The sequence below is a fragment of the Podarcis muralis genome, chromosome 11, assembly GCF_964188315.1.
Source record: "Podarcis muralis chromosome 11, rPodMur119.hap1.1, whole genome shotgun sequence".
Taxonomy (NCBI): domain Eukaryota; kingdom Metazoa; phylum Chordata; class Lepidosauria; order Squamata; family Lacertidae; genus Podarcis; species Podarcis muralis.
The window spans coordinates 7,227,104-7,243,240 of NC_135665.1; the positions used below are offsets into that span (position 1 = coordinate 7,227,104).

The 16,137-nt window shown below is 45.1% G+C and overlaps 1 protein-coding gene across 7 annotated transcripts in view; it reads left to right on the forward strand.

Moving 5' to 3' along the window:
* The first annotated feature begins 464 nt into the window (after window positions 1–464).
* The window catches only part of NTRK2 (neurotrophic receptor tyrosine kinase 2), a 196,585-nt gene continuing 180,912 nt past the window's right edge, over window positions 465–16,137 (forward strand). For 3 of the 7 annotated variants that reach the window (XM_077936017.1, XM_077936018.1, XM_077936019.1), the window contains exon 1: window positions 465–1,125. In XM_077936017.1, the coding sequence (XP_077792143.1) occupies window positions 872–1,125 (254 nt within the window). In that variant the 5' untranslated portion in view covers window positions 465–871. The remainder of the gene's footprint in view (window positions 1,126–16,137) is intronic. The other 4 variants (XM_077936015.1, XM_077936016.1, XM_077936020.1 and 1 more) reach the window with 3 other exon arrangements.

Genomic DNA, 16,137 nt, shown 5'->3' on the forward strand with positions numbered 1-16,137 from the left:
GGTGTTTTTGCGGAGGGCGGCGCGCACTCCCGCCGCCTCCCCGGATGCGCGCGCGCGCGGCCAGATCCCCGCCTGACTAATGGGCTCTTCTCTCCCGCGAAGCAGCCCCCGCCTCCCTCCCTCCCTCCCCGTTTTTATTTTGGATTTGAGGCTCGGCTCTTCTCCCCCCCCTTTTCTTTTTTGGTCAAGGAGTTTCTACCCCTCCTTGCGTCAGCCTCACGTCACTTGGCCGGTGGCAGCCCCCGAGAGCTTTGGGGCTGGAGCCGCTCTTCGCCGCGGCGAGGAGGAGGGAGACGGCGGCAGCCGGCAGCGGCGGCGCGTGGGGCAGCGAAGCCTCCTTCTCCCCCCACCGCAACCCCCCCCCACCCAGCCCGCTCCCTCCCGGCGGTGTTGGCCCACAGAAGCCGGGCAGGAGGGCGGCTGACCAGGCAGCGGCGGCAGTGGCAGCTCCTAGGTAGGAGCGCGGCGGGCACCTGGCTGAGGAGAAGAGCGGGCTGGGGATGCGCGGCGCCCCGCTTCTTATTCTCAGGGCGGGAAGCGGGAGGGGGCGGGCGCGCGCGCAGGCGAACCCTCGCGCGCCTTTGCCCGGCTGACCCTCACGGGGCGCTTCTCCTTCTCTCTCCCTCTCAGCCTCAGCCGGTCTCCTCTCGCCTCACAGGACTTCTCCTCCCCGGCCGACGGAGCGCAGGAGGCGCAGTCGCCGCCTAGGGGCCAGGCAAGAAGGCGGCCGCTGAGGCGACTGGTCGGCGCTCGGGAGCCTCGACGATGCCCGAGTGACTGGCTCGTCCTCGGAGCCGCGCTGGATTGATTGCCTTTCGCGGGCGGGAGGGCGAGCAGCAGCAGCAGCAGCAGCAGCTTCCTCGGCGTCGCCATGGGCGCCTGGCCCAGGACGTGGTGCTGGCGGCGGCGGCGGCAGCAGCTGCACGGCTCCCCGCGGCCGGCGGCCCCCCGCTTCTGGAGCTTGTGGTGGCTGGTGCTGGGCGCCTGGCGGGGGCTGGTGGCCTCGGCTTGCCCCGCGTCGTGCACGTGCAGCGCCGAGCAGATCTGGTGCCTGGAGCCCGCCGGGAACCTCACCTCCTTCCCGGTGCTGGGCAAGAGGAGCGCGCCCGAGAAAGTCACCGACATGTGAGTGGTCCGGGGGGCGGCCGGGGGGCGGCGGGACCGGGCGGGGAGGCTTCGATGCCTCTCTCGATGGATATCCTCTATGTATCCCCAATATCCTATCAGTATCACCATATCACATAGATAGGCACATGCTTACATACACAAACTAAATAAGGCAATCCTTTCAGATTTCTCATACTTGCAGCCTATGTGAATGACGCAGACAGGTACTTTCCTATTTTTTATTTCCAATAACACCCGCTTTTATATGCCAAATGGCCATTCGGACCTATTCCTTTGGTGTGTGTGTGTGTGTGTTTTTAAAGCATCGCATTAAAGGCTCATGATTCTTCCCTCTCTTTTAACCACACACGCAAGATCTCATAGCAGCAAACCTATAAATTGTTTAATTTGGACTAGGCATATCTATTTTTATTTGTCACAAGTTTTGTATAGTCACCATTCTGGTGCTGTGACCATGTGCCAGTAGACCGCTTCTGTCCACCCTTGGAGAATGGAGTCACATAAAGACCAACCACTATGTTTGCCTCTGTGCAGAGCCAGCGACAGTCTTTTGTAGCTAATAGGCATGAGAAGGATGGACACCCTTGCGTTGTGAGCCGCTCATCTGAGGGTTTTTTAAACCTCTTTTTGGCATCTCTTTCAGAAAATCTTTCTGCACTACCAAAACACTTCACTCCATTCCTGTGTATTGGAAAAAGGCACCCTAGCCGTAGGCAAATGGGCTGTTCCTAAGGAGATTCTGCGTTAAGGAAACTGTCTGAGACCTTTTGTAAAGGCTGTGTAAGACGAGATGGTCTCTGTATAGCAATGTACTTGCTCAAAAGGCAACCCACTGGAAGCCTAAAAGCCTCGGCTGATCTAATTTAGATTTGACTTTCCCTGAGATATAATTTGGAAAGCATTTAGCTTATAAATCTTAATTGCCCACAGTCCAATTTGCTGGGAATAAACTAGATGATAAAGCAATAAAGGACATGGATTGGTGTTCATTTTAGTACAAGGCTAGTATTCTGTTACAAACCTGCTGTCAGATTTTGCTGCGGAGGGAGGCAGGAGAACTTGAACATTCCTGCTTATTATTGGGTTTTCACAAGCTGTTAGTGTTCTAAAAATAAGAGGGAACAAGGGCATATAGGCTAGCTGTGTGTAGTAGGCAAAAACCAAAACAATGTTTGTATCATTTTCGTTCAGAGGCAAGAAAAGCAGATGAGATTTATTTTCTCTTCTTAGACTTTACCCGTTTTCATGTTTCCGTAACAGTGTAGATGGTGCGTTTTGTTCTCGCTGTTACATATTCTTCCATATAAAGTATATGAAGAATTGTGTAACAGTAGTACTGTAAATAAAGAATTCATTACTTTTCCTTCCTCTAGGATAGGTTACCTCTTAGGTTCCCAAATTGTGGTGTGGGCCTCCCCTTTGGGGGCATAGGAGACTTTGCATGGAAGCCATGCCTATACCAATGAGTGACAGGACCGGTGGGCTCATCTCTCCTACCACCAACCAAGAATTGGGTGGGTTGGATGCCCTGCAGCAGAGGACCATCAACGATAAATACTGGGTTTGTGGGGTAACTCCTGTTTGCCCAATTGAATGAGAGAAAGAAGCTTGAAAGGCTGCCGTGTTATTTCAACAATATTTCCTTGTATACGATCAGAAATGTTCTCCTCTAGCACACAAGCTCATTTGTAGAACAGAGTTGGTGCTGCATTAGTGACTTGGGGTGTGAAGAAGGTAAAGTAAGTTTCAGTCAGGGTGGAGGGCAAATTCAAAAAGTTTGGGAAATTCTGGATTACACCATTGTATTAACCTTACTATTACTATAGCAAATTGAGTGCCTCTTAAAAATTAGAGCTGCTGGATTATTTTAATTGGAAAGGCAATTGGAAAGTACTTTACTTAGCTTCTCCTTTAGAACACAATGCTGATTTTTCAACCCAGGCTTCTTTCCCTCTGAAATAGGTAGCTGAGTATAGACTATATACTACAATAAGAGATAACTGTAAATCAAGAGATGCACGAGATTGCTAAAGACATTTTATTCACTCTTCCACATTGAGTGCATTGTTTATTTGCAGAATTTCAAGATACGTGGTTGTGTTCAAGAAGTATTTTTAAAGTTTTTCCTTTGCAGTTTTTTTTTTAGCTGAAAAATCCATTACCTTCATTATCAACTTCATAAAAATCCTTGTTCTGGGCTGCCTATATACAGTTCACCGTAGTTCTTCTGCAGCATTTCCCAGTGCCTGGGTTTGGTAGAAAGTGATGGATTTGTTTTCTATGACATTGTTCAAAGGGCTTATTTTATTTTGCAGCTCTTTCTTTGACAATAATAAAAGCACATATTTCAGAAGGTGATAGCGACAGTTTGTTTTAATGGTTTTTCGTTCATCTTCAACTCTAGAAAGGTGACATTGATTTGGTACCCCATCCTTTCAGAGTGTTTGTTGTGGGGGAGGAAGGGAAAAGGAGAATGTTAGCTGCTTTGAGACTCCTTAGGGTAGTGATAAAGCGGGATATCAAATCCAAACTCCTCTTCTTCTTCTTCTTTCACTGACACCATCAATCACGAAAAAATTATCCCCTTGTATTCTCTTTAACCATTTCTATTTAATTTGAAATTACCCTGAAAACATACAAGTTAGGTTCATTTCCTCCTTGCATTTCTGAAGTTTGTTGGCAGTATTTGTCCTCCCCAACCCCTGTTACCACCATTTGATACCATCTACATCATGAACTGGCCATAGAAGAATGGCTAATTTCCCAGGAGATCTTATTGTACAAATTCAAGATACAAAGCATTGAAATTGGCCTTGACGCTAAAGGATGAGCAGCTCAAAGTTGTTCATTATTACTCATTATTAAACGTGGGAATTATTTTAGGGTTTCTTTGTAATATTTACGTGGCAAGTTCACCATAAATAAACCAATGCTTTATATGTGGCTTCCAAAACTACACACAAACTACATACATAATTGAATGATTCCAGCCTGGTATGTCACCTGCTAGTTCATCAGGCATAAAATAATAGCTTTTTTCTGTTATATGTGCTGCATGTTACAATAGGTAGAGTTTTGCATGCTTTTCCCATATAAAAAAACGTGATGTTCCTAACTTGTGATTTTCTTTAAAAATAATGGGAGTGATTTTATTGCATGTGTTTCCCTATGATTGGTAAATCTCAGCTAATTGAGGAGGCAAACTTTTTTTGTGGGTTTGTGGAGGACTTTAAGGCCTTGTTATTGGAGTCAGTGGAATTTTTCTGTGGAATAGGGGATACACTGTAAAATGGAGGGCATGCACGGTTTCAACTTTCCCATGCTTTAGTATGGTACAACATAGGGAAGGCAGAAGGATGGAGGGTGGAGTAATTCGGTGGGTGGGAGGGGTAAGATCAGCTCAGAATAAGTTGTAAATGTCGGGTTCTGGTGTCCTACCTAGGTGAAAATGCTACATTCTTTTGGCTGCCAGACATTAAGATAAATTACTGTTTCCTCACAGAAGCTGACATAGAACTCACAGGGTGGAAATAGAGACTCTCATTGGCTTTATGTATGTGGTTTGGGACTGGGCTGATTGAACCAGTTAGGGAGATGAAGGAATTTTGCCTAAAGTGTTTTGCCTAGAATCTTAAAAAATCTCTCTCAGTAGATTATTCACAAACTTGCTTGTCTTTTTAATGAATACAACAGACATGGTCTTATAAGCCTGTGCTAATAATGAGATTGTGTTTGATTCTGTTCCTTGGGGTCCTGGTGTGGGCTTGAAAAGCTTCTGCTACGTATACACACTTGTGATGGTTATTGCTCCGTAATGGGCCATAATCTACTTCTGACATGATTGTTGCAGGTTATTGGCTACACAAATATTCTGATCTTTGCAGTGAGACACTGTAGTAGGGAAATTAATGTAGGCCTTGCTTAGCTGCTGTTGTTACTAACAGCTGAGGAACAAGTGTAAGGCATTTGTTAAGACAGAGAATTCAAAATCCGCACTAGAGGCATTTCGAAGTAGATTTTTCCCCCCACAGTGGAATTTCTAGAGTTAAAACATTAACAAGATGGCTAATGGGCTTCTTAGAGTTCTTGATTAATATTTTCTCTTGTGCTAAAATATTCAGTTGCAAAAATCGGGGTAATGTCAATAGCTTATCCTATCAAACTATTTCCTTATAGACTTCTGTATATTGTAGTAGCTAAGATTAGCAGTTCTTCTGTCAAGCTATTACTTCAGACAACCAACGTTTGAAATTAATTGTTCTATTTAAGAACGCATATAATGTGCCAACAAAAAAACAGGCAGCTATTCAACTCCTCGCCATAGCATTGAAAAAGCAGATTGTGTATGTGTATATTATGTATATCTAAAAGCCACAGCGTGAATTTGTAATGTGCTTGTAATGTAAACCACTTTCAGACCTGTTAATAAATGAGGCACATTGTGCAATTTAAATAATAAATTATTTAGCAAGGTTTGTAAGCTTGTGCAGAAAGGGGGGTGGGAGGGAGAGAGAGATGTTGCTTGCATTCCTGTGAAGCTTTGTCCTGTTAATTTCTTGGGTCTCTTCCATGCTTTGCTCATTATGCTCTTTGCGTAATACAATAAAAGCACCCTCGTTCTTTGGCCCATTTGTTTTTATTCAATGGCCACTGCCAACTTCTACAGAAAATTCTGCTGAGATTGAATCTGTTTTCCTCTGGTGGTTTGGAGGTGCACAACTTCACCTCCTCACCTTGTACCACTTCCACCAGATGCTGTTTTCTCCTCTTCGTGAGGAGAACACAGGCGAGAGCCTGAGACTTCTAGCAGGTTGCAATTTGTCCCCAGTAAGTATTATCTGAACAGACCCAAATAAATGTCTTGATGGAGATAGAACGGACACCAGGCTGCATGTTGTGGTCATATCTACACTGATACTTCAGGCCAGAGAAATTTGCAATGGAGGAAATCATCCAGGCATTTTTATCTTCGTACTTTTATGTGCCTGGGAAACTATGTGATAGATTGCCTTGTAGTAACTTTTTAAAAAAATGATATTTATTAAAGGTTTAATAGTTACAGAAAAAAGAAAAAAGAAACAATAAAAAGTTAAACAAAACAAAACAATACCTTACAATACATCAAAAGTGAAAACAAAAACAAAAAACAATACAGCAAAACTACAAAAAAATAAACAAAAACATTTAAAAAACACATTCAATATTTCCATATCCTTATCTTTCATTTACTTGTTTCATCGACCTCCTCACACCTCCCTTTTTTGTATTCTAGTTCGCCTTGTAGTAACTTTTAAAGGGACCGTTCATTCATTTTTTAAAATGGCCAAGCTGTCTTAAGGTAAGTAGAAAACATTTGCAGGGGCAAGGTTATCTAGGCAAGCTACTGAACATTACAAGGGGTGTGTGTGCAGGAATATGAAGGGCCAGCTTCGCCCCCTTGATGATGCTGTTCATGCCGGGAACTCTTTTCAGTGCAAAGTCAGGCAAGGGGGTCTCCTTAATCTCACAAAGGGTTTCCAATGGTGTTAGAAACCCTGATGGGCCATGTTTCCCATTACCTTATTGAAAACATTTCACATGATGAAGGGTGTCCTCTTCAGACTCAAATCAAGTTACTGGTGCATGTTGTGCTGTCTAGGGGCAGACCACGTGTTTCACAGAAACACCTGAGGAGGTCTTCTAGCTTTTGCATTTTCACTATCGTGGTTGCCATGGCCCCCTGTTGACCTTTCAACCTGTTTCGACATGGGATTGATGATGCCCAATATTGCACTGGGAAAAGCTAAGCTCCAGAAGACAGGGAACACAACACTTTTAAATGAGGCATCTTGCAGGATTCATTTTGTAAGGTGTGAAAGGTAAAGGTACCCCTGACCATTAGGTCCAGTCGCGGACGACTCGGGGGTTGCAGCACTCATCATAGATAACTGTAAATAAATATAGTCTGGCCTCCTACAGGGTCTGAGTGACAGTGGAGTGGCCCCCTGCTGAAAAAGTTTACTGACCCCTGGTCAAGACTGTGTGAACCTTGATGTAGTGCTAAAGAAGCCCACTATCAATTTTCAGATAACTGTTAACCCAGAATAGCCTTATTCTACCAGGAAAAAAATAATCCAATGATTTTGATTGCACCAGCTTTCACATTGTATTGGTTCAGCCACAAGTCACTTTATTTATCTAAGGAACTTTGAAAATTGGACTCTAGTCATGCTTATCACAATCACCATGGGAACTACTTCCCTGTGGAGAGATCTCATGCCTTGTGGTAAGCACCTGAGGACCAGAAACACATGTGCAGAGCTAATTGTGTGGGTCCTTCTCACAGAGGCGGATTTAGGGAAGTGCGACTGAACTGGTCGCACTGGGTGTGGAGCCTTGAGGGTGTTGCAGGAGGTCCCACAACCAGTCCCTTTTTTCTGGGGGGGACGCAGGGGTACGCATACCCCTAAACATTTTGTGGATCTAAGTTTGGCCTCATTGAGGGCCAGTATTTCAACATCAGTAGGAAAATGAGAGTACCCCTCAACATTCTTTTAGGGGGGGAAAGCACAGGCCACAATGTAGAATGGAGGGCGAAAGGCTGGGGGCGCTAAATTTTGGAATTGCATATGGCGCTGCTGGAATTTGAGATCCCAAGGTCTGCCACTGCTTCCCACCCAGAGGAGTAGTGAGAAGAATTGATTAATTAATTTTATAATGAATGATTTTAGAGTGTTGTTTATGCTGTACTTTTGTACTGTTTTATTGTTGTTAGCCGCCCTGAGCCCGGCTTCGGCTGGGGAGGGCGGGATATAAATAAAATTTATTATTATTATTATTATTATTATTATTATTATTAAGAAGCTGTGCAGTTGTTACTGCTAAAACAGTAACATGGGCTCTCATTATGGGGGGGGAAAGAGCTTATGATACTAGATATGGATAGCACTGCAAACACAACTGTTGTGGGGTGCTGTATAAAATGCATAATTCATCTAATAGTAGACTTGGGTAGTGTCCATAGAGCATCAAGAGAGGGGTATTAGCATGTGTCAGGGGTTCAGGGAGAGAGGCACAGATGAGGGAGGAGACTGAGAGCGAGGGGGAAGAATCCAGGAACGAGGAGGAGGAGGATGACAATGACTTGAGGGCTTCCATGAGTCTCTCAAGTGAATCGGAGGATTCCCAAAAGGGGGCGCCCCTGGTCAGGCCAAGGGGAGCCACAGGGGGGACTCGTCAGGAGCAGGGGAGCAGCAGGGAAACCCCGAGTGGGAGTGGGAGATCGGGGCCGGCTTCCCAGCCGGAACGGAGTGAAGAGGGTGGAGTTCCCAGTGTGACACACGGAGCAGAGCAGGAAGCAGAGAGGGGAAGGAGATCGGGGCAAGACGTCCTGCCGGAAGGGGCGGAGAGTAGTACAGAGAGTAGTATAACTGTCAAGAGGAAGGTCAGGGGTAGCGAACGCGCGCCAAGTTCAAATGTGGAGGCGCGCGGAAATGCGGAGAGCCCGGAGGAGGAGCCTGGTCCCAAAGCACGGAGGAGGGGGGAGCAGGTGTCTGGGGACTCAGCGTCAGGGGAAAGCAGGAGGGAAGGAACCCAGGGGGGGGGGGCAGAAAGGCCCTGCGGAAAAGGAAGGACAGGAAGAGGTGGACTAGCACAAGCCTCTTAAACTGGTGTAGAGGCGGGACTGATTCAGAGGGGACTTCAGCGGTCTAAGCGTAAAAGACGTGGGGCTGCGCGCCTCGGCTGTGGAACAAACAATGTACTTCAATAAAGACTTTTGTAAATAAAGTGGACTTGGCGTTGGTCTCTTGTGAGCTGGGACCTGAGGCGGCCCTGACAGCATGCATCAGGGAACCTCAAGCATTGCAAAAGTATGAAATGCCATTAAGGTGGCAATTCCTTTGAAGACATAGAAGATATAGAAGCATGATTAGTCGCACCAACAGGGTAAAGAACAGCTTCTATCCGTGGGCTGTTAGGCTGCTGAATGAAAAGATAACAACAGGGCAACTGACTTTCGGGTTTGGTGGGTGTGCGTCAGTAAACGAGGGGAATTAAGACTAAGAGAGCTGAGTGGGGGGTGCTTGTGTAATCTCACTGTATACAAGTTGCACAAGTGACAATAAAGTATTTCAATTCCTCCCATCACCCCTGTTTCACCAGACCAGTGAAAACTGAGTACATACTTGGTACCCATGGAGCTTTGAGTGTCAGTTGGAAAATAAAAATAAAAGATGGGAGGGGCAGGGGGGAGGAAGATGCCTTCCTCATCACTCAAGGAAGACTGGCTGACTGGAACTCTGAACAGGAGCGCTCTTGTTTGCAGGTGGGTATACGATGCAACATTATGTTGCAGATCCCACTTGTTCAATTTTGATGACAAACCAGGAATCTCTTCATGACTAAATTTTTGTGCCTCACTATTTTATCTGGGATTTCTTAGTTGCTTAAGATGATTTTCTTGTGGTGCTGCCATTTTAGTCAGTGTGTAATGGTTGAAAAAAAAAGGGCGATGTATCAGACTGTGTGGAATTTATGGATTAATTTATCAGAGTTGCCGAGGAAACCTTGCATAGTGTCTTGTAACAAAGAACGACTTCTTTTCAGCACATAAGAAAGTGATCTATAAAACAACTTCAGATTTTTAGTATGACTCTTCTTTTTACCAATTTCTTCCAAGAGATTCTGGCTTGGAAAAACTCAAATGATGTGCTCAGTATGAATTCAGATAAACACTGCTGATATATTATTGGAATGATAACTTTGGTTTCAGTCAGAATCTTTCTTTTTTTAAAATTTAGAATTTTTAGCACGGAGTGGCAAGAACAGAGGGAAGCTTAAACTGAATTAAGATAAGATAGAGATGCTGGCGATTGCTCAGTCTTAGGAGGAGCAGCTCTGTGTGTTATCGAGGAGGTCACACTCCCCTTGAAGGACCATGTGTGCAGGGCGCTGTGTGTGTGGATTTTGGTTTGCTCTTGAGTCCATAGGGTGGGGCTATGTCCAGGAACCTATTTTTCCTTGGCTGGGCTGCTGTGTCTACTAGAAAAATTTAACCCCTGAATGGCTTGGGATCTGTATAGCACAGAGACTTCCACCTTCCACAAGTGTTTCCCTGCTTTCTTAAATTACTTGAGGTAATCTTTTTCCATCTACTTGCTGTGTTGGATGTTTAGACTGATGGTGAGATGGGCTAGAACCTTTTTGTTGTTGTTGTTGTTGTTGTTGTTGTTGTTGTTGTTGTTGTTGTTCTAGTGCCACAGTTATAATCTCCTTCTTATGGAAAGCTGGGTAGTGTTCTTAGGGATTTTATGAAAAATTGTGACATTGTCTTTGGTTACAAGTCCTACAGTGTGTAAGCTGATTTTAATTCTACTTGCAGATTGTACAGCTGTTTTACAACTTGCAGTTTTGTTATTGTTCATAGAATTCGTAATGCCTGTAACCTGCCTGGAATTAATAAAGAAGCATGGGATATACTTTTGCAAATGAATTAGTTGTGTATAGTTTTGATATGGGTCATGGAATATGAAGGAAGTAGTCATTCAGGACAGAAAAAATGGTCTTTTCACACTGATGACATGTTTAGAAATAGATCTCATTGATTGTGAGAATAGACTCTTACTATAATAAAGTAAGGGACACAGGTGGCGCTGTGGGTTAAACCACAGAGCCTAGGGCTTGCCGATCAGAAGATCGGTGGTTCGAATCCCCGTGACGGGGTGAGCTCCCGTTGATCGGTCCCTGCTCCTGCCGACCTAGCAGTTCGAAAGCACGTCAGAGTGCAAGTAGATAAATAGGTACCACTCCAGCAGGAAGGTAAACGGCATTTCCGTGCACTGCTCTGGTTCGCCAGAAGCGGCTTAGTCGTGCTGGCCACATGACTCGGAAGCTGTACGCCGGCTCCCTCGGCCAATAAAGCCAGATGAGCGCCGCAACCCCAGAGTCAGTCATGATTGGACCTAATGGTCCGGGGTCCCTTTACCTTTACCTATAATAAAGTAAGTGTTTTTGGAGGTTTTTTTTTTTTTTTTAGAAACTCGGTGTACTCTGTATCAGATAATGGATAGTTTATGGAGCTCTATGCATGGGACTGGGGTGTGTGGGGGGGTAGGTGGCATAAGGTATATCACAGAAGGCAAAAAGGAGAACAAGCTCCTGTGCTCACTAATGCAAAACTCCTTATTGTAGGTTTAAGAGGAACCTGATCCCCATTTAAAAGAGGTCTTGCTGACTACTGTAGCACTAGGGATTTGCAGAAGGGCAAGGAGGTCAAGCTGCAGAGCTCTGTATATTTCTCACTTATCAATACGGACAGAGGGTCCTGGCTTCTTCTTTTCCTTTTGCAGTTGAAGTCAATATTAATATCCCAAGCTTAGAATCAAGCCACAGCTGAACGTACTTTAAGTGGCATTTAGTATTTGACATTCTTTGCTTTCTTTCAGGACTAGTCTGAGGAACATGAAGGCTCTGTCAGAAAGGCTCTACACAGAACTATTTTGCATGGTACATAGAAAGAAAAGAAAGAAAGAAAGAAAGAAAGAAAGAAAGAAAGAAAGAAAGAAAGAGATTGAAGGCAGGCTATCATGGTTGTCACATCCAACCATTGCTAAGAATATAGCTGAGTCAATTCATTGGTCTATCTAGCTGGGCACTGACTTGAGAGTAGCTCTTCGGGGTTTCAGGCAGGTATCTCTTCCAGCCCTACCTGGAGATAACTGGAGATAGGACCTGGGACCTCCTCATGCAAGGTAGATGCTCTACCACTAGACCCAGGCGATTTTTCACTATTTCGTTCCGAATCGGTTATGAAGTCCACAGCACGATAATGGTTTCATAAAGCAGATGATGATTATGAAAGTAGATGGGAAAGCAGCAGCCAGCCAGCAGCAGAATCTTATCAGCCCTCCCAATATACTTCTTTCGAATTTGCAGCAAGCCCCGACTCAGCAGTCTAGTAGCCAGTGGGACAGGTTGATAGATGTGGTTTACAGAGATACTGGTCTGAGCTGGCTAGGGGCTTCTTGCTGGGAGCTCCCTTTCCCCTTTGCCCCTCCCTTACCCCCTCCCCCCCCCCCCGGTGAAAAAAGAAACGGGTCTATGGAAATTTTATGGAAACCCCTGTTGAAGGTAAATTGCCCACCTGAGAGCTCCCAGTTAATTTGGAGTGGTGATAGCTGTATCCATTTAGCAGTGGTGTAAGCCAGCCTTCATTCCATGCCTTGAAACAGATAGTATTTGCACGCATGGTGCTAGACTATGTGATTCTCAGATATGGTAGGAGAAAGTTGTTTATTATGATGACAAGTGACCAGTTTTTTTATGGGTTCATAAATATTGACCCGGTCTACTATTCAGATTCTGTCTCAGCTCACCACCAACGCCTGCCCCTCCCCTAATTATGTGGCATGTGCATTGATGGGGTGGAGAAGGATGGAATTTGGCTTATGTGCTGGTGTTTCCTGGCTGCTCTCCCAAGTTCTCTGCATTTGTCAGAGGACTTGGGGAGAGGCAGGACCCTGCATCTTTGCTCCTCTGTCTTCAAAGTTTCCTCCATTAATCTAACACAGGGATAGGCAAACTCAACCCTCCAGATGTTTTGGGACTACAACTCCCATCATCCTTGACCACTGGTCCTGTTAGCTGGGGATGATGGGAGTTGTAGTCCCAAAACATCTGGAGGGCTGAGTTGCCTATGCCTGATCTAACAGAACTCGCTGCACAACAGTGATGGTTCCACTTGTATCAATCTGTTTTCGTGCTTGTTATCAAATAGCAACCCACACACCCCGCCTTGAATATCTCTGTGATGGGGCAGCATGTTCTCCATTACATCCCACTGGGATGTGCATCTTGCCACTGGGGCATTAGTAGGATTTATGGCAGTTTTATGGCCTCTTAACTCTTCATTCCTCCTTCCATTCTCTCTAACTGTTGGTGTGAAGTCAGCAGTTGCTGTGTGAAGTGGAGGATACCATAGGGTAAAATCAGGCATCCTGGGCAAATCGCCAGCAGGCACTGGAAATCAACCAAATGAACATGTGGGAGGAGCAAGGGTAGATAGGACATGGGCTAGGGAATTAATTGATCCTTGTGATTGGCAGTCACACTTAGGGATGGATGGATCAGTTTGTTTCCAATCTGTATCACTTTTATATATGTTCATTCAAAAGTCTATTCCAGATCATTTCTGCATTAACTTGCAAATTGTTAAAAACAAGAATGTGTAAGCAACTTTGCATTTAAATATTTAAATGCTATTTTGAATGTCTTTCATCACGAAACAAGCGTTTATAAATGTGCTTTTTAAATGTAAAGATTTTTGTTAAAGTATGCATTTTATGTGCATTTGGGTATATTTTTTTGGAGCTGGGAACTGCATTGCACACTTGGAGAAGTGGGAAATCTGAAGGCTAACTATGTTCCGTTTTGAACATTAATCCAGGAGATGCCGATCAGGCTGAATTCCTCAAGCTAGGCTCTCAGGCTAATGTGTGCCTGTATCTCGCTCTCCCTGTCCCACTCCTAGTTTCCCAGACAAAGCAGGGGAGTGGTCAGCTAAACCCGCAAGAACTGAAGTCCTATGAGAACCAGAGACCTGGCAAGGGAGCTGTCCAGCAGTGCCAGCAAGGTCAAATTTCAAGTGCTGATTAGCAAGGGGGAGCCAAAGAGACAGCTAGGATTAGGCGATGGTCCATAGGATTATTGTACAACAGATTCCAAGCAGCAGCTGAGGGTTTTTGTAGTCAGTGTGGACTTCAGAGTGACCCTGCCCTTGACCATTGCTTAACAATTAAACTACTTCTTATCCCACGCTTCCTCCCAAGCGTCTCAGGGCAGCACACATGGTTCTCCAGCTACCGGCTTTATCTTCCTAACCCCAATATGAGGTAGGTTGAGATTGAGAGACAGTGAGTTGCTCAAAGTCACCAACTAAGGCTAAGCTTTGTGGCTGGGCAGAAATGTGAACCCATTTGCCTCTGACAGTGAAGATAGAACATTGTGGCTAGTAGCCACTGATAGCTTTTATCCTCTGCGAAATTGTCTAATCCTCTTTTAAAGCCATCAAAGTTGGTGGCCATGCCAAGGAGGGAATGCCACAGCTTAACTATGCATTGTATGATGCAGTTCCTTTTGTTCCTTCTGAATCTCTCAGCATTTTAGCTTCATTTGCTGTCCCTGTGTTCTAGTATTATGAAAAAGAAAGAAAAACTTTTCTCTATTCATTTTTCCCACACCATGTATAATTTTAAACACCTCTATCATGTTCTCTTACTTGCTTGTTCTCTGAACTTGAAAGCCCTGGATGCTGTAATATTTCCTCGCAGGGGAGTTGCTCCAACCTCTTGGTCATTTTGGTTGCCCTTTTCCAACTCGAAAATATCTTTTGAAGTAAGGTGATCAGAATATTATTATTGCTGCTACTATTATTAACCTCTCAGTGGCTTTGGACACCATCAACCATGGTATCCTTCAGGAGCAGCTGTCCGAGTTATGGCTGGGTGGCACCATTTGCTCTTCAGCCTTGTGGAGACTTCATTGTGGGGTTCCTCAGGGTTCAGTTTTATCTCTCATGCTGTTTAACATCTACATGAAATCATTGAATGGGGTCATCTGGAGTTATGGAGTACATTGTCAGCCTGGCACCTTCATTATATATATTTAGATGCCAGGCAAAAACATTCCTCTTTTCCCAGGCCTTTGACTAATTAAGCAATGTGTGGCCTTTAAAACTGAGTTGTTATTTTGTTTGTTATTATGTTATGAATTTTGTGTTCTTATAACTGTTCTGTGATCTTTGGGTGAAGGGCGGTAGGGCTTGCCGATCAGAAGGTCGGCGGTTCGAATCCCAGCGACGGGGTGATCTCCCATTGCTCGGTCCCTGCTCCTGCCAACCTAGCACTTCGAAAGCACATCAAAGTGCAAGTAGATAAATAGGCACTGCTCCGGCAGGAAGGTAAATGGCGTTTCTGTGCACTGCTCTGTTTTGCCAGAAGTGGCTTAGTCATGCTGGCCACATGACTGTGGACAAATGCCAGCTCCCTCGGCCAGTAAAGTGAGATGAGCGCCGCAACCCCAGAGTCGTTTGCAACTGGACTTAATGGTCAGGGCTCCCTTTACCTTTACTAATAACTGTAGACAATATTCCAAGAGCAGTCACATCATAGATTTGTATGGTTTTATTGACAGCTTTATTTTCATTCCCTTTCTTAACGATCCCTGTAATGCCATTCACCATTTTAACAGACCTACACAGCTCCACGCTGCGTCAACATCTTCGCTGAGCTATTTGCTAGGACTTCAAGGTCTCATTTCTGGTCAGTCACTGGCCAGTGCAAACCCCACCAATGTATATGCAAAATTAGGATTTCTTGCCCCACTTGATGTACTAACTGAAGCTGATGATAGATGCTTTTCATCAGAGAAGCCACCTGGGCCCCTATGGACAAAAAGAGTTCTAAGAGTAGCCCTGAATTGCATACCTGTTTCTTCAGTAGGAGTGCAACCCCATTTAAAACAGGCAGACTCCCCAGTTCTCATCCCTGGGAACCACTTAGAAGAAGAAGAGTTTGGATTTGATATCCTGCTTTATCACTACCCTTAGGAGTCTTAAAGCGGCTAACAATCTCCTTTCCCTTCCTCCTCCACAACGAACACTCTGTGAGGTGAGTGGGGCTGAGAGACTTCAGAGAAGTGTGACTGGCCCAAGGTCACCCAGCAGCTGCATGTGGAGGAGCGAGGAAGTGAACCTGGTTCACCAGATTATGAGACTACCGCTCTTAACCACTGCACCACACTGGCTCTGTCTTCGTAGGATTCAGCATCTGTCTACTGACCCTCATTCACAGGGCCCTAGAAGAGTTGCTCATGGAACCAGATTTCCTCTTACAAATCCCAGCACTACCTCCCATGCTGTTTCAGAGGGTCACAGACCCTCCAGGGCAGCTTTTCAGGAGACACATAGAAAGGGAAAAGTTCAAAAATTGCCCCCCTTTTCCATGGAGGGCATCCCATCAGTGACACTCGCCA